A 24,083-nucleotide genomic window follows, 5' to 3' on the forward strand; every position below is an offset into this window, starting at 1 on the left:
ACATTGTTCTCATCCCAAATCCAAACCACAACACTGTACCAGCTACTAGGAAGGAAATTAACTCTATCCCAGCCAAAACCAGGACAGCCTTTCTTCTTCAGACTGTCAAGATTCCTCTGAACGGCAGCACAGCCAACCAGACCATAAACTACTCCCAGTTTTGTAACATCTACAAACTTGCATGAAGGTGCACTCCATCTCATCGTCTAGGTCATTAATGAAGATATTAAACAGTATTGGCCCCCGTGTAGACCACATATCACTGGCCTCTAGCTGGACTTTGCATTGCTGATCACAATCCTTTGAGCCCAGCAGTTCAACTAGTTTTTGATCCACCCCACTGTCCACTTATCCAGTGCGTTCTTCATAATTTTGTCTATGATGATGTTGTACAAGAGACAGTGTCGAAAGCCTTGCAAGATAAATAATAACTGTTCTCCATTTATCCATCGAGCCAGTCATCTTATTGTAGAAGGCTATCAGGTTGGTCAGGCTTGATTTCCCCTTTGTACTTCCATGCTGACTACTCCCAGTCACCACCTTCTCCTTAATATGTTTGGACATGGCCTCCAGGAGGTTTTTCTCCATCCCCTTCCCAGGGATCGATGTGAGGCTGACCAGCCTGTAGTTCCCTGGATCATCCTTCTTGAAGACTGGAGTGACACGTGCTTACTTCTGGTCCTCAGGAGCCTCTTCTGGTAGCCAGAACCTTTCAAAAACCAAGAGTGGCCTCAACAGTCAGGGATGCAACTTATCAGGCCCCACAGATTCATGCATGTCCAGTTTGTTTAAATGTTCCCTAACCTGATCTCCCTCCTCTAAGGGTAAGTCTTCCTTGCTCCAGACTTACCCTCTCATCTTAGGGACCTGGGATTACCAAAGGCAAATCTTGCCAGTAAAGACCAAGGTGAGGAAGGCATCAAGTACTGTGGCTTTTTCTATGTATTTTGTCACCAGGTCCCCTTCCCCATTCAGCAGCAGGCACACATTTTTCATAGTCTTCCTTTTGCTGTTGGAGCCCTTCTTCAACTCCAGCTGGGCTTTGGCTTTCCTAATCCTTTCCCTGCACACTCAGACAGTTTTTCCATATTCCTCCTGGGTCACCTGTCCCTGCTTCTGTTTCTTCCTTTTCATGTTTCAGTTGTCTTAGGAGCTCCTAGTTCATCCATGCAGACCTTCTGTCTCCTTTCCTTGACTTCCTTTTCTTGTCCCAACTTAAGACATCGGACTATCAAGCAAGACTTTTAGTAAAAGTAGCATCAGAGTTTCAGTAAGTAGATTTCAGTAAAAGTAGTTCAGAATTTCAGTACGTGGTCCAAAGCTTTGAGATATGTATATGTGTGATCTTGAAATGTCTGTAACGTTTATAGAACTCTGTAGTAAGCTCTGCCTTTTTTTAATTTTTGCAGATTGTCTCCCTATACATACTGACTATGTACACAGTTCACTGTGTGAATGAAACAGTACAAGAGTGTTGAGGATAGAGATGTGTTTCCATGAAAAAGTCAGGGGGTGGAGAGACCAACATATTTTGCTTGGTGTGATTTTTATGGTTTTATCTCAGGAAGCTAGTATGGAGTTGAAAAAAAGAATTCACTAGTTCAGTTTTTTCCAGTTAAGGAAGTTTCAAATTGATTGGGCTAACTAGCTAGCTTGAAATAACCTGTTTTTCACAGTGAGCTCTGTGAAGGTTATTTACGTAGCAGATTAGCTGCAATGTGTTTAAATAACCCAAACATTCTTAAGTTTATGACTCCCTACCTTCATTTCTCAAAGATAAGTATCCTAAATATAGCATGTTCTTGTAGCCTAATTTATACCTCGTCTGTACTAGTCTTGTCACGTTGTGTGGGTTATCCCACCTACACGTGTAATGAGCGATTGACAAATACGTTCCCATCTCAGAAGCTGCATATTGCTGAATGGGTAGACAGAGCCCAGATTTGTATGATGTAGCTAGGGATATGCATTAACTGGCTGTGCTGGATAGCCCTGTCTTGACCTTTGGTTGTCTGGATTTTATTGTACTTTTTACAAAAGAGTTACCTCCCTGACATCTGAGTTTCTTGAGACATCGAAAAAAGTGATTCAATGACGTTGTTCAGGGGGGGTTGTCTTTATGCAGGGTCACAAATTCCATATTTCTGTACAAATTCAGTTAGAAACAGAAGGAATAAAATATCTTGTCCGTAAAGATACAGAGCTAAAGAAAAGGTTAATTTGGTAGTTTTCTTTTTGTAGTGACAATCCATTATTTAAATTTTTGCCCAAACCATCTTTTATTCTTTCCGGTGTAAGTGTCTGGGATTTAAGAAAATCAAGACTATCTGGCAGAATCTGTTCTTAATTTAAGACTGGTATTTTTTGATGGCATGTCACTTACAACTTGAAATTATGCAGTTCCGTACATTTTTCCCTAGGTTTTGGTACGTAGGAGAAAAATACTTGTGAGAAGGTCTAATTCTGCTCCGGCACAGAGCCATACCATTAGATTCCTGTGATGTATTTCATTGGCTACTTCTTGCTTCACTTTCAAAAGTAACATTTTGGAGCTCTATCAAAAAAATAAAAGGTCTTCTGGGGCCAAATTGTACAAGGGTCCAAATAATCAAATACGACTAATTTTCTCTTCAGTTAAAACCTAATTGAAATCCCAGAGTGAATCCAGAATAACCCTGTCGAAGTCTGTTTTACTGGTTCTGCTAGAGGCTGTATTGCCTTGTTTTAGTCCTTATATATTTGGTAGTAGAAAGTGCGTATTTACCTTATTCTTGTAGGTAGTTGCAGCACTATTGTAGAAATCTGAGTGAACTTCTTTTCAGAAGGTCTTTAATATGTATATATTTTGCAGTCAAAACCATGTGCCAGATAATTAGGAGCCACACTGTGGTATATATAAATATTGTGCTATCTTTGATACAACTCAGATTGGTTATACACATCTCTTTACTGTAAGTGCATATGATTTAATTTAATTTGGCATTCAGAGAATTTGGGTGACAAAGATAGCTATTAGGAACATCTTGAGTGTTTATGTAATTTGAGTTATTTCAATTTATTGAAGATAGTGCTAAAAATTTGACAAATTATATGATAAAAGCAAATTTTTAATGTCTAGCATTTACTGCTTTACTACATGGCATTTAATTACTGATGATGATATAATTATTTTTCTACTTGGAAGGCTTGTTTTAATCTGAATAATGGAAAATTGTACCAGCTTTTTAGTGTAAAATGTTGCTGTGGGCCAAGTGAACAGAACTGCTCTGTGGAAACGCTGGCATGGTCTTGTCAAATAAACTCTGTCAAATGGACCTCAATTCTATTGCGCACTAACCCATCTAAATGAAAACCTCTAACATGGTATGCTACTGTGTTAATTCAATAATACTTGCTTGATGATTACACAGCTCAGCTAGGGGGAAATGATCTGTAAATTATACTGTACAGATTAGAAAGAGCATCTTTATAAATATCCTACAAGACTGTCAGTTCCCATTTAGAAATAATACCATCTTTCACCTTACTGAAAAGCGTTTGGACAGCTGCTGTAAAAAGGTGTAAACCAAGTGTTACTGGAAAATTTTGAATAGTCTCATGCTTTGGAGAAGCCCATCAATAGCTACAAAACTTAATTTTACCGGCTACGGAGTGGGTACCTGTTAAAGGTGTCTTTCACTTTTTGCATCAAACACTGCAGTTGAGTTGAATTTTAAGCTGGTATAAACTGAACCAGTTTATAAACGTAAGCCGAGGGAAGTTGAAGCAGTTCCGGTTTTCTGGTTCCCCCAGCGTGCAAACTTCCTCTGTCCCTGATCCCGCTTGTCCCCCCTCTCTTTTGCCAGGACAACTGTTCATATGGGAAACTGATTGAGGTTAAAACTTACCTTTATTTTCTGGATAGTTTTAACCTGAATCAATTCCCCGAGCCAATTCACTCTGTGGTGAAGTGAAGCCAAGCATGAAGCCTTCTGCCAGTATAAGCAGGGGGCAAGAAGCTGAAAATGAATAGAAAGGAGAAGAGAGTGGGAACGGTTGGAATTTTTTACCGGTGAGGTGGGCTTATTCATGTTTAAACTGCTCGTGGATCTAGAGGATAAGTTCTAATAACGTTCATGGTCTCTTCATACGCAATATGAAATCCTTGTAAGGAAGGGAAACATGACGGAAAGGAGGAATCATGATGGCCATATTCCTGTAAGAGGGCATGAAGCTGTAAATTAGAAAATATATTGTGTGGATCCCAAGGGAAAATAGCCAGTAATAAAAAATCAGTGCAATTGGTCTAACACAGTGAGTGTAATATATTAAACTGAACTCGCAATGACAGTAATTTCTGGCTCTCTGCTATTAGTTGGCACAGTGGCTTGTAAAAGCTGGATCTCTTTACAGTGTTCTGCCTCACCATCTAATCAGTCATCAGAGGAGGCGAGAAAAGATTTGCTAAAAATTATTGCGTAATTAGAGAAGGGTATTAAAAGGCTAAAAGCGGCTTTCTGTTTTCAATAATCTCTAATCAAATATCTGTCTGGCTATGAAGAATCTCAGGTAGTCCCTTTTGTAGCAGACTACATCTTCAAAAATATCAGTAACAACTGATTGTTGTAAAGAAAAACATGTGGATGAGGTTTTAAATTATATCTTCAGATAGATACTTTAAATTTATATGTATATTGAAAAAAATTCCAACAAATTTTAATTGTTACAACTATGGATACTGAAAATAGAAATGGTAGAATACTGGTCTGATTAATGCAATGGATATGGATTTTTCTCATTTTTCATTTTCAATCCTACAGTTTTATCTTAGGAGCAGAGATATCTCTAGTCTTTACCATTAGTAGAAAGGGATGCTGCTGGTGGGTTTTTATTTTTGCTGTTGTGGCAGTGGTGGACTTTAATATTGGTGAAATATCTTTATAAAAACATAGCTTGAAATTTACTCACTTAGCAAAGGGCTTTTCTAGAAAACTACCATGTCTTAATTTTATTCATCTCCCTTCGTTATGGTATTTTTCTTGATACTTGATTTATCAGAGGTGAAGAATTTTCAAATTAAATATCAGATTTGTGGATGTGTGAAAGTTTTGGCTTGTTTTTTATCATTTTCTCAAAGACATTCACTTCAATTCTGAGGGCTAGCTAAAAGCTTACTTGGAGAAATTATACTGTAATCAATGTTTACAATGATATAAAGTTTTTATAAGCTGCCTCAGGATTTGACTGTAGTGGACATGGTTGACATGGGTAGTAAATGTTTTGTTCTCTAGGAGCATTTGTTCTTTCATTGTTTAACAAAGTACTGATTTGAATTTATTAGAAAAGATTTCCCTACTTTCCTCAAGTCTGTCTCACGAGACATTAGTTTAAGGAGAGACAAGCAGCAGGTACTGTGAATGAAGCTTAATAGCATGGCTTTGGTATCTTAGAAAACAGAGATCTTCAATAACAACTGCACAAATTGAATGAGTCTCACTTTTGACGCTCAATGTATTATGTGTAATGTGATCTGTAGAAAAGGTTTACAGAGTTAAAAGGATTTTTGCCCAGGCTGGATTTTGCCTAGTGTAACTGATTTCTCCAACGTCCTCCTCTAGTTAATTGCAAAAAAAGTGAGTTCTCTAGAGGCTTATTCAGAGCAGGCTGATGTATCCCATTGAGTAAAAGGAAAATTAGCCTCATGGAGCTAAACTTAGCCTTCTTGAATACTTCTTTAGGTGCCTCAAATATTCAGAAGTTATACTTACTGTCAGATACGGTAAAAGGGAGAAGCAAACCCAGAATGCAAGGTGGCAAAATAAAATATAAGTGTAAAAGCACAGATGTCTGCTTGCCAGATTAATTGATCTTTTTCCTAAGCTGCATATGTGGCTTTCATTTCAAATGCCAAAAAGCAGTATTTTTGTTTTATTTGCTTTTGTGAGGAAGCAGAAGGACGGTCTCTCTGCTGGTTCGTATGGACAAGTTGTGCACAAAGGCACGCTGAGAGAGCACTGGAACTTCTAGAACACGATAGCATTAAAATCACTTGTACAGCATTAACTTGCCTACTTTGAGTGTTGCACAGTGAGCTGCGAAATAGATCCTAGCTTCATTTATTGCGAAAGTTTGAGGGAGTGTTGTGGATAAGGCAGTGTGTTTTCACTGAAAAATGAAAAAAGATTCTTACAAGTCCATTTAAATCTTGACAAAACAGTCTTCTTCCCTCTTTCTCAGAAAATGGTTAAGTAGATTCAGCAACTTCTTTCTCAAGAAGAACTAAAAATTAAGTGTAATGTGGCACCCTGCACAGAAAACCTCAGTTCAAACAATCAAGATTTAACGAGGTTATAAGTAACTCCTTTGTGAACTCTTTGGGCTTCATTAATCATTGGTTGGTGCTTCTAGCTCTGTTTAGTGGTATCAGTCAAGTGTTGGCTATAGTGAAAGTGATTTCCTTTTTTGTCTAGTCACCAAGCTGTTAGGAGCACTGAACATACCCTCAGAATTGAACATTTCTTATCTAAAGTAGTCTCTAGCTGGCTTTCCTCTGCTTTTCGTTTCGCTCATGATACACACTCTGAAAAGCATATGGGTTTCTCTCACTGATACAAATGTAGGATGAGTTGTCCAAAGAGCACCCATTTCATAAAAAGGTCACTGCCCTTGTGAATCTGCTGGCTTTTCTTGCTTTCATTTACAGCTTCGGGATTTTATACATATACATAGGCCCATTCCTCTGCTGTCAGCAAACATCTGTGAAACCCACAGGCCAAGAACGTGCTTCCTTTTCCCCATAAAGGATGAAGGAGAAGTGGCACACAGACATTACGATGTATTACTTCTGTCTGGCCTTTCCTTGGCAGAGGGTTTAAACTCTTTGATGAACTGTATGCTATCATAATGATGTCACATGATGGATTTCTTGGGCTTTGCTTTTTACAGTTTGCCGCTATAAAAAAAACAAAACAAAAAAGCCAGTTCTCAGGGCAACAGTCAACAGCTTTCATCAGAAAGCCATTCTTTTTTACCCCACAAGTCCCAACACCTTTTGGCTATTGCAAAAAAAAAAAAAAAAAAGATCTTGACTCCAACCAGAAACAATTTTCTTTGTTGCACAACCCTGGCTCATTTCCTGAGCAGGTTTTTTGGTGGTTGAAATGTGGCAGTAGTCCTACAGAAAAGTGTGTGTATGTGCATAAGCACATTTGTTTTATCACGTTTATAGTAATACAGAAGTTGAGTTAGGGCTGTAGCCACACTGCTAATTCTGGCAATTTGTAACTTTGGGGTGCTTAATCTAGTAACTTAATTTTTTTTTTTAAAATTGACGCTTGTGGGGGAAGGAGGAGAAATGAATTAATAAACTGTATTCTGAGTTGGAGTATATGTTAATAGATATTATTTTGTGAAAGAACTATATTCTCATTTCTGGTTTTGGTAGCACTGAACAAACAACTACAGATCTAGAAAATACGTCTAGCTATTGCTTACTTAGCCTTACAAAGATCCTGTGAAAGTCTGCCTCATTCCTTTCCATTCACTGTTATATTTTAATGCTGATTTTGACCAACCTTACTGCAATAAACTAAGAAGGTGAACTTATTTCCCATCCTGGTGAAAAATTCGACTGTTGCTACTTCACTGGTGTAATGCCAAAATGAGCTAGTAGCCCACTGTATTAAGGATGGTGTAGCTGAGTATTAGAATAAAGCCTCAGAATGAGAGTGAATCAATGACCTTAACTTCAGAGCTTCTCTCTGCTCTCCTCATTGGTGCCCCCTCTCCATAAGGTCTGCAGGCTGCATACAGCATTCCTATGTTCTGTGTAACCAGCCAGAAGCAGCTTGTGATCTTAAATGCTTTAAAGAGAATGTTTGCAGCATGACCTTACTGTGTACGTGGCTAACATGCAGCATAATGGAACAGGGATTTTAATATTTACAGCATGTTACGTAAATGCTGCCCTTCTGAGTATTTTCTAAATCCTCTTAGCTCTTAAGTGACAGCTCTGATTCTTTTTTTTAATAAAATCAGTCTTTTCATTTATCCAGCTAAGTTTGGTAAACAAAAGATGTTTAATACTTCCTTTCATATAGGCAGATTCTTGTATTTAAGGGTTTATCTTCGTGCACTTAAGCTTATTAGGTTCCTGGGTAACTATTTTTAAAAAGCTGACTTTGCAACAGCAGTGCATGGTGCAGGGGTGGCCTTTGGAATTTTCTGTGCTTTGCCAGTGCATACTGTGAATAAATAAGCTCCAAAGGATTGCCATAAGCAGAGCAGTGTGGGTTATGGTATGCAGATGTCACATGGATATTTGAATTGTCTTTTGATATACAAATAGTCAATAGTGAAGATTTCGGGTTTTGGTTTGTGTGTGTATGTATGTATATACATATTCCTTTTAAAAATTCAGTGAGATGAGGAATTGTGCTGTGGGAGAATAAAAAGAAGGAAAATTGTGGTAAAATTCTGGATAGCTATGGGGATTTTTTCTTTAGAGCTCTAGAACCAAACCTAGTTTGTACTGTGCTTTGATTGTGCTCTGTCATTTATTTTTAATAAAGCGGTAGACGCAGGTATCCACAACATCTGAAAATGCTTCTGAAGGATGACAGAAGTGTGATGCAAAAGAGCTGACACAGGCAGAAAGGTGGTGGGGAACTTCTAGCATGACTTGGCTCTTTGTATTTCAGTATGTGTGAGATTTGGGGTGTCAGTTTGGGGGAGGGTTTTTTTTCCTGGGGAAGCAAGACGGGTAAGAAATGGGTTCAAAATGCTCGTGAGTCATTCAGAAGCATGCTCTTTGCAAGTTTGAAAGCAAAGACCTCAATGTTTTTGTGGCACTGTTATGCATGGAGAGCTTAGACTGTTTGCCAGGTATACAGTTGCAGAGGATGGATGGATATTTTGTGTGTGCAGTATGTTTGCATTTACACTGTTTTTGCTTGTAGGTGACTGTGGAAGAAGTGATGACTACTACTGCATACCTGGATCTCTTTTTGCGTAGTGTTTCAGAGCCAGCCCTCCTCAAGATTTTCCTCCGTTTTATTTTGCTGCACCGACATGAGAACGTGCATATCCTCGATACACTTACTAGCCGAATCAACACACCATTCCGGGTAAGAGAAGCAGGAAGGAAGTTCAGGTACTCAGCATGGATGTAGGTTAAATATTTAAATGAGGGATTCCATATGTTCAGTGGGTATCTGTTTAACTAGGAATTTTCTACCCCCACCCAAATGTGTGAGTTCTCCACCCCCTCAAATTTTTTTTTTTTTTGGGGGGGGGGGGGCAGGGTGTGGGGGTGAGCGGACATTTAGCTACCACTATACTAAGTTGATAAATGTGTGAGGTGGTTTCACACATACAGGAAATGGGATAGAGGGAGATGAGGGCTTCTGGAAGTCTGGATTCTGTTAGAAGGTAAATTTGGAAGCATTTTTATTCTGGATACTGCTGAATTAGTGCTGCCATAGATAACTTACCCTGTTAAGGTACTTGTCCCTACTAAGGGACTTGTAAATATACTTATGGTGAGGAGCATTTTTGATCTTTGGAGTTTTGCCAAGCAACAAGCATTTTCAAATAGTCCTTGTGGGAGATGATGGGAGCCCTATAAGGATGTCTCCAAATTGATCCAAGTTGTGAACTGCACTATTGCCAACGTATTTCTCAGGAATCAAATCTGTATTGTTGTAGCATGTTTGCTTAACTGTGATGTTGCCCACTTTCTTCTTTGATTAAAAGAAGGTGCTTTCTTGCTCAAGTGATCAGACTGCTGCTTCTTTTTCTTTGCCTTCACTCCCCTGTGTATTAAGGTTTATCTCAAATTTGCAGTAAGCCCCTTCTCAGCCTAGGCACAATGCACCACAGTGGCTGGGGAGCTAGCTGACAGAGATAGTAGACTTACCTTTGCTAACAGTTGGATCTTCTGGCAGAGAAAATGACTACTTGTTGCACTGGACTACCCTTCTGAGCCTTGCTTGGCTGGCAGTCTTGGCTGAATCACATGTGATGCACAGCTTCATGGATGAAATAAAGAATATTGTTTTAGTGCAGGTACAAGAGAAGCCAGAACACCAGCATGTGCGTTAAATTTGTGTATTAGGAACAGCAGCTTCATCTGAAATTTGTTTTGAAATGTGAGTGCATGCAAATATGGATATATGCTGCTGTTACTGCATCTCTAAGATGGATTCACTCTGAAAACTGAAACAGCTTCTGTCAACAAAAATGCAAATGCTGTTGTCTCTGCTAATCATTAATTACTGTTCCATAGGCAAACGAGATGGGAATTGTAAAGAATTCTGCAGCCCTGAGCAACTCAGGATCTCAGCCAAAACGGTTCTGTGATGCTAAATGAGTTTTCTGCAGTATAGCTTGGCTGAGTGCAAAAACACAGCCTTCTGTGTTTCCGTAGCACAAAAGCTGCATACGTTATTATTGATGAAAATACTTGTTAATAATTCACAGGGTTAAACTTATGTACAGACAGGTGGCCAAAGGGACTTGTAAAAATCCTATCCTCTTTGTCTCCTGAACATATATGAAATCTTTTCTTTTCACAAAATACAAAAATAGACTAGCTTTACTTATTCAGATGATTCCTGATTTGCAATATGGTTGCAAAGACAAATGAGAAATGTTTCCCTATAAACCGAAATTTTCTAAATACAGGAAAATTGAAGGCAGTAGCAGGTTTTTTTGAACTTTCACAGTATGAAGAAAAGTCAGACTTGCCTCTCAGTAAATTTCACAGAGGAAATAAGAATTTCCCTCTGTCCCCTGGCTAAAACACACCTTTCATGCAAGGCTCTGGCTTCTTCCAAAAGCTTGTTGTGAAGCTCTTCAACTCCTATTCTTATTAAGAACTCCAGTTCTGGTTATTTCTTCTTCTCTTGCCCTTTTACTTTCTCCATCTATTTCTGTAGGCATGAGGTCTTGGACTAACTAGCACCTTCCTGTTGGCTCCAAGTACAAGCAGTGGCCAGTGGTGGCAGGGCAACAAGTTTGAGCTCCACTTTGCTTCACTGCAAGCCAGCTCATGAGCGTTCCCTGGTTCTCTTCTCTCTGCTTTTTCCCTTTCTCTTGTTCTTCTCTGGGTTCTAATTCAACGACCAAACTAGGGAAGGCAATCAAAGAAACTTTTGCTTTTCAGAGGCTATCAAGTGAGGTTCACTTAAACTTTGCTGTTTAACTGTTCCCCAGATATAGCTACCACGTAAGGGAAAATACATATATGTATATATATTTTTCAAGAAATATACACGTTCATCTGGTCTTGGTCACCATGGGCAGTCAATCATATTGTAGGGGAGCTGAGTCACTCATCTGAAAGAGGGAACTGGAAATGGTGAAACAAAGAGTCTTTAAGTTGACATTCTTGAGAAAGCATGGGCTGGCGAGAGGAACATAGCAATATGCTGCTGCAGAGCTAGAATAGAGCATCTTAACAGTGGGAGTAAGGGAAGTGACTGCAAAGAGGAGGAAATTCCATAGTGTGGAGGAGAAGCCATGCCCAGGAAGGGTGCTGGATTTAATCCTGAATTAATTACAAAGGATGTTCAGTGACTGAAAAACTGAGGTAGAGAAATATCTGTAGCTTCTTTCTTATTTTGTCCTGATCTGTTTCTTTTGTTAGCTACTGAAAAGTGCAATTAATTTCATATATTAATTATTTGAGTTTACATAATTAATATGGGGAGAGGCAAGATTTAAACACCAACTTGAAACTCTAATAAAGGGTCAACTTATGCTAAGTAATTCTCACAAGAGTCATCCTGGTCCTGGAGTCTAAGCCAGCTGTGAGATACTGTTTCTAGGAGAGAGCAGTGCAGGAGAATGTGCCCAAGGAAATATGCATTAAGAGGCAGGGAGATGATGGTGCTGTGGTCCATGAAAACCAGTGAAAGCTTACAGCTCATGCTACCATGTTGGACATAACTATGCGGTCTAGCAAGCATCTGGCAGGTAGAAATGTACTGTACGATAGCTTTGAAAGCGTTGTATGTCTAATTAGTGACCAAAAAAGCCTGTAGAAGTCCATGTTTCTAGTCATAAGTGTCATAAGTCTAAAGCCAGTGTGAAAGTGGGATGCCTATCACAGAATGGGTATAATTTTTGTCTCTGCTGAGTGTGACTACTGAAATACCTAGTTATGGGTATATTTGATCAGACCTTTGCCAAAAAGGCAAGCATGCAGTTCCAATGAGGAGTCCTATTTTTCTTTCCTTTCTCCTGGTCTCACCAAAAGGATCTTCATGCCTTGCTATGGTTCCCAACTGTTCAAGTGACCTGTAGTGGAGGGATTGTGAAGACTCCATATGGAGTAGATTCTGATAAAACTGACTTGTTTAGTCCTGGTCTATGTCAGTACATTAAGCTATATGTATAGAAGCATTCAGCTTCTTAATGTGTAGAACGCTAACCATTCCTTATACTTAAAACAACAGAAACTTGAGGTGGTTTATAACTTTTCTTTCAGAAAAGATCTTTAGTTAGTTCAAATTGTATGTCAGAGGTAAAAACTAACACACTATCTTGGAAGTTACAGGGTTCACTTCATGCTGAGTTAAATTAATAAATTTTAATAATATTAAAGGCTGGTAAATTACTGCTTTTTTAATAGCTTATTTGAAGGAAAATTCTGGACTGTATTTTGTTAAAATGTAAAATGTTGTGTGTATAGCTCTAGACAACTTTAAAAGAAATCCCATAGGGGTGCTAACAAAATGAAATATCATACTAACAGTGTCTTACAAAGCATGATGTTCTGGCAGAGCCATTTTGTAATGTAGTATGCAGGAAAGATTGGAAAGGTACAATTTCCAGATGAAAAACTGACAACATCTATCATTTTCCAGCTCTGTGTGGTCTCCTTGGCATTGTTCAGAACGCTCATTGGCTTGCATTGTGAAGATGTGATGTTACAGCTAGTTTTAAGGTAAAGCCCAAACTCCTTTTTCCACTCTTCATCCTAATTCTGGGACATACAGTCTCTGCATATGGATGCAGAGCTGGATGAGAGTTCTCCAAGAGAGCAGAAATCATAGCAACTGCAGAGATAAGAATATTTATGATCCTGACAGAAGTCTACCAGACCTGAAGAAGTGTGATTTATGTCCTGTGATCTTCAGGAGCAAGAGATTTTTCTTGTGATTTATTTCTATAAAAGTGAGAGAAGAGAAGCTAAGAATATATTTATCACCTCCAAACTGCTTATTCCCTGCTTCTAAATGTATAATTCTTCTCTCCTGCATGTTTTCTCTAGTGTATTATACACTGTGATACAGAGCTATATACTTGTTCGCAGCTTCCACCTTCTTTCTTGTTGTTTTCCTCTCTCATCGAGAATACCACAGGTTCCTGAACTGTTGTAGGTAGATTGTTACATAGTGTACTAAATGCATTGATTATTTTTGCTTTTTACTGGTGGTTCTATGCATTGCTTCAGAATACTCACTTACAATTTTGGTGTGTGTATTAGATGAGAATTGATTATTTATTTGGAAATATTGGTGTAACTAAATTGGGCTTTTAGCACCGTAGATTACATGAACGTTTCAGATACTGTCTGTCCCTCCACCCAGAGGCATTAAGGTGAAATTCGCTATAGCCCTGAGTGTTGTGCCTGGAAATGCTGTTAGGACCTCTGTGAACTCAAGTATGTTGCCACTCTAACAGCGGTAGACTGCTGTATTTAATCTTCTTTTTGTTTATTTAGGGAATCCTTTAGAATTTGTTTGCATTTTAAATGGCAAAACATCAGTCCAGTTAACACTGAGGCTCTTAATAAAGTGCTCTAAAGAAGGCTATGCTTCCTCTATTCCTTGTACTCCCCGTAGCTTATTCCTTCCTCTGCCTGAGAGCTCAGTCTTGATCTGGTGCAGTAAAACACCTTGATGACCCTTCCCTCCTTTTTGCTGTCTGCTTGCCTGGTACATGTAAACCGTCTCTCTCTGGATTTCCCAGGAAAACGAATAAATTAAGGATTCTGAGACAGAACTCAGTCATAGTGGGACCAAACCATCCTGCTGGCCTTTGACATCTGCCCATCTCACGCTTCCTCCATCCCTTCTTACAGCAAGTTTGCTCTGACCTGCAAAGGATCGTTCACTTCCCCGTTCTGATGCAACTGATGTCCTATCTCTACTTGTCTTGACAGTTCCTCATCAAACCGTAGCTTCACAATATAAAGAGTCAGGGTTTCATGCTCTTGAGAGGTTTAGAATATGGATCACTGTCAAGATTATTATTACTGTTTCTTTTAATTTGGAGAGGGCAGGAAGGTGGGAAGGGAATTTTGTATGTTGTTGCTTTCTCTAACATGAAAGGATGATGAAGTAATGCTAGACACTGCTGTTTCAGGTATCTAATCCCATGTAACCACATGATGTTGAGCCAGCGGTGGGCTGTGAAAGAGAGAGACTGTTACTCTGTATCTGCTTCAAAACTGCTTGCCCTGACACCAGTCTGCTGCTCCACTGGGATCACCTTGACACTTGAAAGCCAAGGAAAAGATTATATTCTATGGACAAAAGCAGCACAAACTAGAGGTAATTGGTGCTCAGGGGAAGACCGGATCGTGAACTGAGTTTGATTTGGTAGCAGCTCATGGGAGGAGGTTGGGAAGGATGGGAGGAGGAGGAAATGTGGTGGGCAAAAATAAACTGGGCAAGCCTGGACTGGAAAGCTTATTTAATTCCTTCCATGTGTCCAGGTGTATTGAAACCTTATTTTAACAGCTATCCAACTTGAATATGCATTTGTGAAAGTAATGTATGTAATACATGACTGCAACTCTCGCTGCTTCAGAGTGGTCGCTCTTGTTTTGAGGTTAATGCAGGCTGGTCTCTCGGAAATCTTGAGTTACAGCTCTGTCTTGGCACTAGGAGCAAGTCATGTATGTTTATGAGCAAATCTCTTAATCTTTGTGCTTTGATCTTCCTGCCTTATTGGATGGTTGGGACTAAAGACTCTACCTGCCATGTCTTAGTGGCTGCCTTGCCAAACAACTTTTGGGTTGTTTTATTATGTCATGGTATGAGTAATCTTCTTTACTTTCAGATTCCGGTAGACGCTGTTCTGAATCTACTTGCATTGTGGAATATGGAAGAGCTGTGGACATCAGCTACTTGCAGTACTTGGGGGAAGCTCAAGAAGCCATCCTCCAGTGTCTGAAAGATTGTAAGGTTTGGTCTGCCTTGTATGATGGAGTAAACCCCGATCCAGACACCTTTATCCAAACGCTTGCTGAGGAGAACAGTACAGATGTGGAACACGCCATGTTTTGGCTCCAGCAAAGGACACCTAGCTCCTCTCAAGTAACTCCATTCAGTGAGAAGATGCAGTTGGAGCTAGAATGGGATGATAGCTATGACACAGGGATTTCTCCTGGTTCAAATGTGAGCTCACCGCAACCGTATGATGATCTGGGAAGCACAGAGATGCAGCCACTTGCAGAGCCGCCAAAACACATTCAAGAAATGAAAAAAAATGCCATCATGCTCATCAAAGGATCTTACATAGAGGAATTGGACTTTCAGGATGATGTAATGGTTTACAGGTTATGTGCCCAGAAGGATACTCAAGATGATGACAACTCCAAGGAGAAAACTTTAAAAGTAGCCAGAGAACATGAGGTCCAAAGCCAGACTGTAGTCAATGGGCCTCTTGCAAAGAGCCAGCTGGAAATGGACTTGGATGAGCACAGTAAGAGAAAATCAAGCTTGACTCAAACTGTAATGAAAGAACAAATAAACCAGAAAATGATTGAGATTGATCCACAGCCAGACTTAGAGTTGAAGCTTTCTCCTCAGGAGGCAGATCGTAACTTAAGTGTAAGACTGCTGAGCACAGATGGTGAGGATTTCATTGCACAGTATGACAAAATTATTAAGGAACTGGATCCAAACAGTGTAAGCTTGGAGGAGCAGAAGTTGGATGCTCCTGATCCCGTCTCTCCTGCAGAAGAGGAGGAGGACTTTGAGAATTTCTCAGCAGACACCCCTTCTGTGGAGAGCATGTCATCTCCCTTCGGACCAAAGGAGGATGTCTCTCCCAAGCATGCTGCGAGGAGCCAGAGTGCTCCATTTACAGGTGGAATGTCCTGTTAATTACATATGTAACAAATGCAGGATGGCATGGTGATTAAAGGTGGCCAAATGAGATCACACTGTGCGACACACAGCACAAGCATAGAGCAAGGAACAGTCGTGGCACTAAAGAGGGTATAGCCCAAATAGCTGAGACCGGTCCAAGGAGAGTGAGAGATCCAACGTGAAAGTAGAGCAGAGCAGAGCAGTCAGTGTGACTGTTGGTGACAGCAAATGGTGCTTGCTCAGGGGTTTTTTTGGCAGCTTTTTTTTTTAAATTGTTTAAAAACTTGAGCAGGGGTTATGTTGTTTCCATGTGAGAACTCCATCAACCTAGAGAAAGCTTTTGCAGTTGAAAGGGGATTGGAGTAACTGTTGTAATATGCAGAGCCCAAGTAAATAATTTGTTTTTTCTGGTGGCTTTCATCTCTGATGCTATGGATGTGGTATCACGTTGCCATTTTTTCCCTCTCTGCTATTTCACATTTTAGCACGAGGTGGCAGCACTGGTGCCATGTCTGTACGTGCCTGTCTCCATGCTCTGCCCTGGCATCCTGTTCCCCCAATGTCAGGTCTGCCCTCGCTGTTGGTATGCTTTTCTGTCTTGTGCCAGGCAGCAATTTAAGCTTGGTCTTCGCAGACTGTCCAAGTCATTCAGGAATGACAGCGCTACCGGAGGTTAGAGTGGACTTTTGGTCTGTATTTGTACAGCTCCTTGCACTGTGGTCTCCTGATCTTTAATTAGGTCTCCTAGATACCACAGTAATGCAAAAAATAAAAAGTAATAATGTATGTAGGTTTCCTCATCCAAAACAAAACCCCTGTAAGATGGCTTTGCGGTCATTTGAAAGGAGGGGGAAAACATTCGTGTCCATTGAAATGCAGCCCTTTCTGGTCAGCTGTGGCCAGCATGCCTGGTACTGTTTCTTAATTGAAAAATTTGGCCTGTTTTTCAATCAATTTGCTATTTTTGCTGTGGTGGCAATTTCCTTGTACCAGAAGCTAATCACATTCAAACCTTTCTGTTTCCCATTATCTGCTGTCAAATGTAGCTTAAAAATGTTGTCCCTGTCTCTCATTCTTCATCTAGTCCCTCCCTCCATTTGTTCCTTTCCAAAAAAACCACACCAAAACCAAACACACGCACCCGCACACACACCCAACCCCACAAAAAACCCACAACCAAGCAAAACAAAGAAAAAAAAAAAACCACCACAGAAAGTCTTGTTGTTGGCTCCAGCAACATGTTTTACTCTTAGGCTGTTTACCTTGCTTTAATGGAGATCTTAGTGATTGCAAGTAAGGAGGTGCTCATAACAATACCTCAGAAATGTTGAGATTGCAGTGTCTTTCAAATATAATAATATATTTAATTTGGAATGCTATATTATGTTTGTAGGTATGTGTGATAAGGACTTTTTGATTGCTTTCACTGTTTTGGGATGCTGTCATGGAATGGGGCTTCTCTCTGCAGAATCAAATGACCAGACAGAGGTTCCCACACCCAGTAAGTGTCAGCAGTGCAAAAATGCTCTCTTCAGGCCTATGGATCTATGAAGAAAATGTCCTATTGGTGTCTATGTCCAATTTAAAAGCATTAAACACTATCATCCCAGTTTTCCCATGAGCAAAAATGTGGTGTTCAGGAACAAGAATTTACATTCCGCTGCCAGCCCTCCCTCCCCCCACCCCAGTCAGTGCTTGACTTCATGGCCACAGAGATGCGCAGTCAGAAAATGAATAATTTTTTGACTTCTCATCTGTTTACCCTGTTTCTTACAAGGCTTGCAAACTCTGCTTAGTTCTTCTGATTCTCATTCCAATAATTTCTTGGGGGAAAAAGTCACTCTACCACTGAGAAATTTTTTAATCTATCCTGGCAACCTCTCTTGCAGTGGCATACAGCACTTGTTACAAGTACCTAGCTTCAGCTTTACCTCTACTCAGCTTTGAAGTCTGACCTAGAGGAGAGAAAGAGTGATACATCTCAACTCCTCCTCCTGCCATCCCTTTTGATACAGTAGAGCTCCCACTGCATTGTGGTCCTCAGGAGCTCTGTGAAAATGTCTCCATGAACATGAGAGGGGAAGTAGTAGGTTATGTTGGGACAGGAGAAACTGTACATCAACGAAAGGTTTTGGGGCTGCTCCATTGGGTACCCAGGCAGGAGGGATTCCTGCAGGATGTGATACCAACCTTCACTCTATGGCTGACGTGGTGGTTGAAAGGTAGCAGCCACATAAAGCCTTGTCAACACTGGCCCTCCTGCCTTTCCTCTTGTGAGTGGAGCTGTGCCGGCATTAGCCATGATAGATGAGTCTTGAGGGAGGGCTTGCTTTGTGCTCATGGTTGCTATAAAACATGATAGACTTCAACCTTTAGTGAAGCTCTATTAGGTGAAGTGGCAACGTAGGCACTTTGATTTGATGCTTACTGTTGCGCTGGCCCGGAATTGCTTTAGCCTTTGCCGTAGTTTACAGCAGGGATGTTAAACTGGGCTGAACTATGCCCAGGTAGGTCGAACGGCAGCTGTTTGCTAGCTGAGGGGAGCTGGAATGGGGTCGGATTATGGCCACCTGCTTGACCCTAGAAATGCCCGTGGCATGCATCTTGTGCCGGGGATGAGGGTGGGATATTCAAAGTTAGCAGTGCTGTAACTGTGTCACCCAGGGATTCTTCTGCGTGGTTTTCCTAGCTTTTACGCAGCCAGAATAGTGTGGTGGGACTGGGTGTGGGACAAGGGACGTTTCTAAGTCTTTATTTGTGATTAGGTCACTCGTACAGACTGCCTCAAGCATCTCACCAGCTGTATTGTCTAACGATACATAGTATTTGGTTAAAGTCATGTTCAGCCTTGCAAAGGTTTCTTAAGCTTGAGCACTAAGGGTTTATGTACTTTCATGGTAAATGCTTCTGTATTTCAGTGGCTATCCTGCAGCATGAATACACAAACTAAAGCTATTATTTATTGGTGACATTTATATGATAAAGGCTATGTCTACCAATAGTTTTGCTTATAAATCTATTTCAATGTCTTCCCTGCTTTGTATGGCTGTTTGGAGTACTGAAAATGCCTTTTCTTGTGATGTGAACTATCACAGTCTTGATTTTTATGTTTAGAGTAGCATTTTCATATTTTCTTTAGAACACCACAGTTTTTTGATAAGACAAGAAAGCTAGGTATAACTTACTTTGCCCAGTCCTTACGTAGAAATGAGGCACAACAAGAGTAAAAAGGGCAGATTCTGTTTGCATTGAAACTAGTGGTACCATTCTGATTAACTTCAAGGGGAGTAGAACAGTAGACCATTACGTACTAGGCTAAATCCTTATTGGCAGGTGTAAAGTAGAATAGTTATGCATGTTAAACATGCCATTAATGTAAACTGATTGGCTAGCTAGCGAAAGCGCTTCTAATCACGAAAGCTTGTAACACCTCTGTTAAGTCCATTTTTTCTGTTCAGATACAGTTTGGTTTTTCTCCTTGCTGGCTTTAATTAGCGTGTGGGAGGTCTAATTTGGTTGGTTATGATGATCAAAATTCCTTTTAAATGCCTATTTTCTGGATCTTAGGATTTTTCTTCTGTGAAAACAAAAGCATTGGTTCCTCCTTCTTTTCTTGCAGGACCGTTCATCAGTGTAGTGTTGTCAAAGCTGGAGAACATGCTGGAGAATTCCCTGCATGTAAATTTGCTGCTTATTGGGATTATTACTCAGCTGGCAAGTTATCCCCAGCCTCTTCTTCGTTCCTTTCTGCTCAACACCAACATGGTGTTTCAGCCTAGCGTGCGGTCACTTTATCAGGTATTTGACCACAAGCGTTATCATGCCTATTGGAACAGTATTTTTGGTGTCTCGTTAAACCTTACGTTAGCTCTTTTCAGTTCCACCTGTTGCTTTCCCACCTGTCTGAGAGCCTCTCACGTCGTTTTGATGTTTTAATTACATTTGTGCGAAGAACTGGAAATTCTGTATGACCATAACTTTTGTCGTAACTCTGTTTTAGTGCAGCTAGAGAAAGCTTGAGTATTCAGTCTGTGGCTGCACTGGGAGCAAGGGAGGAAGAAGTAATTGTTACCGTTGTTTTGGCAGGTGCTGGCATCTGTGAAAAATAAAATTGAACATTTTGCTTCCATTGAAAAAGACTTCCCAGGTCTTCTCCTGGAGGCCCAACAGTACTTGCTTTTTCGTGTGGACATGTCTGATGCTGCAGAAGAATTGCTAACCAAAGGTAAGTGTTAACCACACTTGGAGGAGTGCTGGCTGGAATGACTCGCCAGTTACCCCTCTCCTTTTCTACAGAATGATTAAAAGTAGGTGTGGTGTGAATCTCATTAACCAGATGTATCCTTCTGACTTTAAACTGATGATGCTCAGTAGGCCACAGTATATGGATATGTGGATATTCTTTGCTCTTTAGAAGCTTTTATTTGTTACAGAAAATGTCTGTTTAAAGGAGTAACAAAATCAGCTCTTGGCTCGCTGTCAGTTTGGCTGTAAACAAACTTGCTTTCAAGGCGTGAGGTGAGATGGCATATGTGCATGATTTCATTTTATTTTTAGCCTGACCTTCAGCTAGTCATTGGTTCTTTTTTGATAAATGTTAGGGAGGACCGAAGTCCAGAATGAATTGGTTTCTGCAACAATTGAATAAGGCTTCGTATCATGGTTTGGGCTATGACTAGAGCAGATAGATACTAGCCAGAAAACTTTGAATCTGCTTTCTTGAATGAAAAACAACAAAACAAAAAAAAAAAAAAGAAAAAAGGGAGGGGGGGGCGGGGGGGTTGTAAAAGCCAGGACACTTCGAGAGCAGTGAGGAGTTAAATGGGTATCATCCCAACAAGCCAGCTTTCCAGGGCACTTCTGTAACATCTGCTGCTTCTCAAGCACAGTGCACACTACACCCATCTTGACAGTTACCAGTATTTACACTGCCATGGCGGAAGCTAGTAAAAATCAGCAAAATGAAGAATCTTATGTTCTAACTAAGAACCTTCCAGATGCAGCCAGGCAACTGGTAGAGTTGGGGCCCTGCCCTGAGGACGTGCTTGTTCTCAGCTTGCTGCTGAGCAGGCAATGTTGGGTACAGGTTTCCCTTAAAAGCCAACTTCCCGCGATATGGGAATGTGTCAAATTTGGTGGGAGCAGTGACCGCAGTGATTAAGAGCTGACTCAGCAACAGGATTCAAGAGGCTGCATTTAGAGGTGCGTGCTTACTCATCATTGGGAGTCATTAACAATCACCAGCTCTGCCTATACTTCTGTGAAGATGTTGATACTTTTCTTGGATTTCCAGAGGTGTGGAAAGTGAGACTTTTTATGTGCCATTTTAATTGTGCTTTCATTTTTAAAGGCTCTGAATAATAATTTACCTAGTTTCTAGTCAGCATGGTATGTGTTTCTAAGGTTTGCAGTACATCTAGTCTGTAAAATTATGATCTTGCTAAGGCTGCTTCTCAAAGAATTAGTCTGTGGAAGGTGCCTGCTGTAAAGGAGCTGTGTATTTCTCCTGTATGTCAGTAGTGTTTTAGGTTCTACATTCTGGTGCCATAGATTAGAAAAGCTTACAATTAGATGGCATTGTAGCTAACATGTGGGAGATGAGATTAGGAGGCAACATTTAGAGTCCTTTTTTTCAGGTGCTGGCAATAAGAACTTTTATGTAATGCATTCCCAGTGGCGTTTATTTATACTTCCTATTTTACGTCAGGTTTTTTCTGTGGGCTTCAGAATTTGCCAGGTTGACTCATGCTGGTCATTATTTAGGAATTTGAAATAAGGCCGCTTAGTCACCCTGTTGGTACTTTTTCTTCTGTGTTGTGGCAACTCCTGCAAAGAAGGCACCTCTTGACAAATGGATGGAGTGTAAATAAATGTCTGGATAACTGCAGACTTGGTTCCCAACAAGACTAGTGATGCAAGTAATCAAACTGTAATTCTTGGGGCAACTTGGCTCAGTAGTCCATCAACCCACAGTAGTTCATTATATTGATTAAGAAGTGCAAAGAAGGAACTCCTACACTAATGGTAAATAGAAAAAAAAAAAAAAGAATTAGGAACTCCCGTAGGATTTCTTTGCATTAGCTTGAATGCCACCTTTGAGCATCACGCAAATTAGCTGTTCTCCGAGGGTTTTTTCCCCAAACGGCAGTGGTGAATAACCCCAAAGTTTTCTCTACAGGTCTGAGCATAACTGGCCTCCTACAGAATTCACATCTGAAAAACGGAAGCCAGACTTAGTGGGGAACACAAATGTAAAACCGAAATATTCCAGAGCGTTTCCTTTCTCTTGACAGTGATGGTCTCTGAAGGTGTTAGAGCAGAAATGGACGGTTTGTTATTTTCTGCTTGCAGTAGTGTGTGGTTTCCTTACACAGTAGCGTGGATTCTGGTTAGATATGTAGAGCTGTCATGATGTAGATCCCATATGAAATGCTGCCCTTCTTTCAGTGCATGGGTAGCAATATCTCCAGAGTAGTCATTTTCTCAGTTGTATGATTCAGTTTGCATCCTGACCCTAGAAAGAAGTGGACAATGCCGGTCAAAGAAAAAAATCAAATCTCTGGTCCCTAGACCAGCTTTCTGTGCTTTTCTCTTTTCTTCTTTTTTTTCACCAATAAGGAGTTAAATCTAAATCAGAATGATTTTTAGGGAAATGTATCAATTTCAATGCATTTTGAAGGGAAGAGTTTAGAAAAAAAGGAAAAGCTTTGACAGTGTACTAGCATTCTGGTTATATTGGCTAAACTATTTAAAAAACTTAAAATATTAATTATGAAACATTTTGATGTTAGAAAATCTAAAAAAAAAAAAAATTCAAGGGAAGCTCAAAACTTTATTTTTTCATTGTAATTAATAATTTAAGTTGTTTTTCTCCCACAGTCAGAATTTTCCACAGAACTGAAATTCCTGTATTCTGTGTCTAGTAGATAGGAATTTGTAGAATAACAATATGAATGATTGGCAAGTCTGGAGCTGGAAAGGTTTTTTTGAAACTTAAGAGAAGTACAACTCGGTTAGATGATTAAGATGAAAATTTCTTTCGAGTATTTGGAAGTGTACAGTAATTCCACAGTGCCTTAGGAGAACTACAGGAAAGGAACAAAAGTGCAGAGCTGTTGAACAGAGGGATTGCTCTGCCGCGTCAGGTGAGGCATTCGTCCGCGGGTCCTCGCGTTAGCTACTTGGAGAGGTTTCAGAAAAAGGGTGGTGTAACCTGAGACTGAGTTGTTTTAACATGAACTGCATGCACTTGAAGGGAAACCTCTTCTTAATGCAGCAATGTAGCGTTTGGCTTACCTGCAGTATATGAGTTAATATGGCAGTCCTTTATTTTTTTTTTAATGATTTACTTATACAGCTCATGAGAACATCCCCTTGTAAGTTAGACAGGATTTTATCTGTCTCCGCTTCTGGCCTCAATGGCATCTTGTGGCAGTGAGTTCTGCAGGTTAATTTTTCTTTGTGAAGTATTTATTTCCATCAGTGTTAAATTTTGTCACCTTTTCGGTTTCACTACATTAATTATCATGTAATTAAAGTGCAGTTCTGCTTCAGGTTGAAACAAGGAGCCAACTGATTGAAATTTAAGTGCTGCTGTCACTGTAATTCCATGTGTTCTGATGCTTGAGCTCTGATCCTCTGAACTCTGGCAGCAGATATCATGTAGCAGAGCACACGGTGGGTTTCATTTGCACTGTTTTTAATGTTTAGTTGCTTTTCAGGGAGTTAAAGGTAAGTGTAGTTAGTGGGGGCTACAGCTGTAGAAAAATCAAATTTTCAAACATTTTTTCCCTTAGTTTCTAGCTTGCTTCAAACTCCCATGGTGATGTGATAGCTCGGCCTCAAACCCTTTTACACGATGATTCATGGGGAGAGGACAGAGAAAGAGAAGTCCAAACAATATTTTGATCCGGGGGAGGGCTAGAGCACAGTATCATTTAAATTGAGACAACCATGCTGGGTCTAGATGGGTATATATTATCTGCTATTTCATGAGGT

General features: G+C 40.1%; 1 protein-coding gene across 1 annotated transcript in view; it reads left to right on the forward strand.

The window, feature by feature from the left end:
• Window positions 1-24,083, forward strand: part of FAM160A1 (family with sequence similarity 160, member A1) — a 91,491-nt gene that overhangs the window by 65,844 nt on the left and 1,564 nt on the right. The window contains exons 6-11 of the mRNA XM_009329778.1: window positions 8,937-9,104; window positions 12,849-12,928; window positions 14,353-14,540; window positions 15,052-16,083; window positions 19,705-19,883; window positions 20,172-20,310. Coding sequence (XP_009328053.1) covers window positions 8,937-9,104; window positions 12,849-12,928; window positions 14,353-14,540; window positions 15,052-16,083; window positions 19,705-19,883; window positions 20,172-20,310 — 1,786 coding nt within the window. The remainder of the gene's footprint in view (window positions 1-8,936; window positions 9,105-12,848; window positions 12,929-14,352; window positions 14,541-15,051; window positions 16,084-19,704; window positions 19,884-20,171; window positions 20,311-24,083) is intronic.

Source organism: Pygoscelis adeliae, unplaced genomic scaffold (assembly GCF_000699105.1).
Source record: "Pygoscelis adeliae isolate BGI_AS28 unplaced genomic scaffold, ASM69910v1 Scaffold67, whole genome shotgun sequence".
NCBI lineage: Eukaryota > Metazoa > Chordata > Aves > Sphenisciformes > Spheniscidae > Pygoscelis > Pygoscelis adeliae.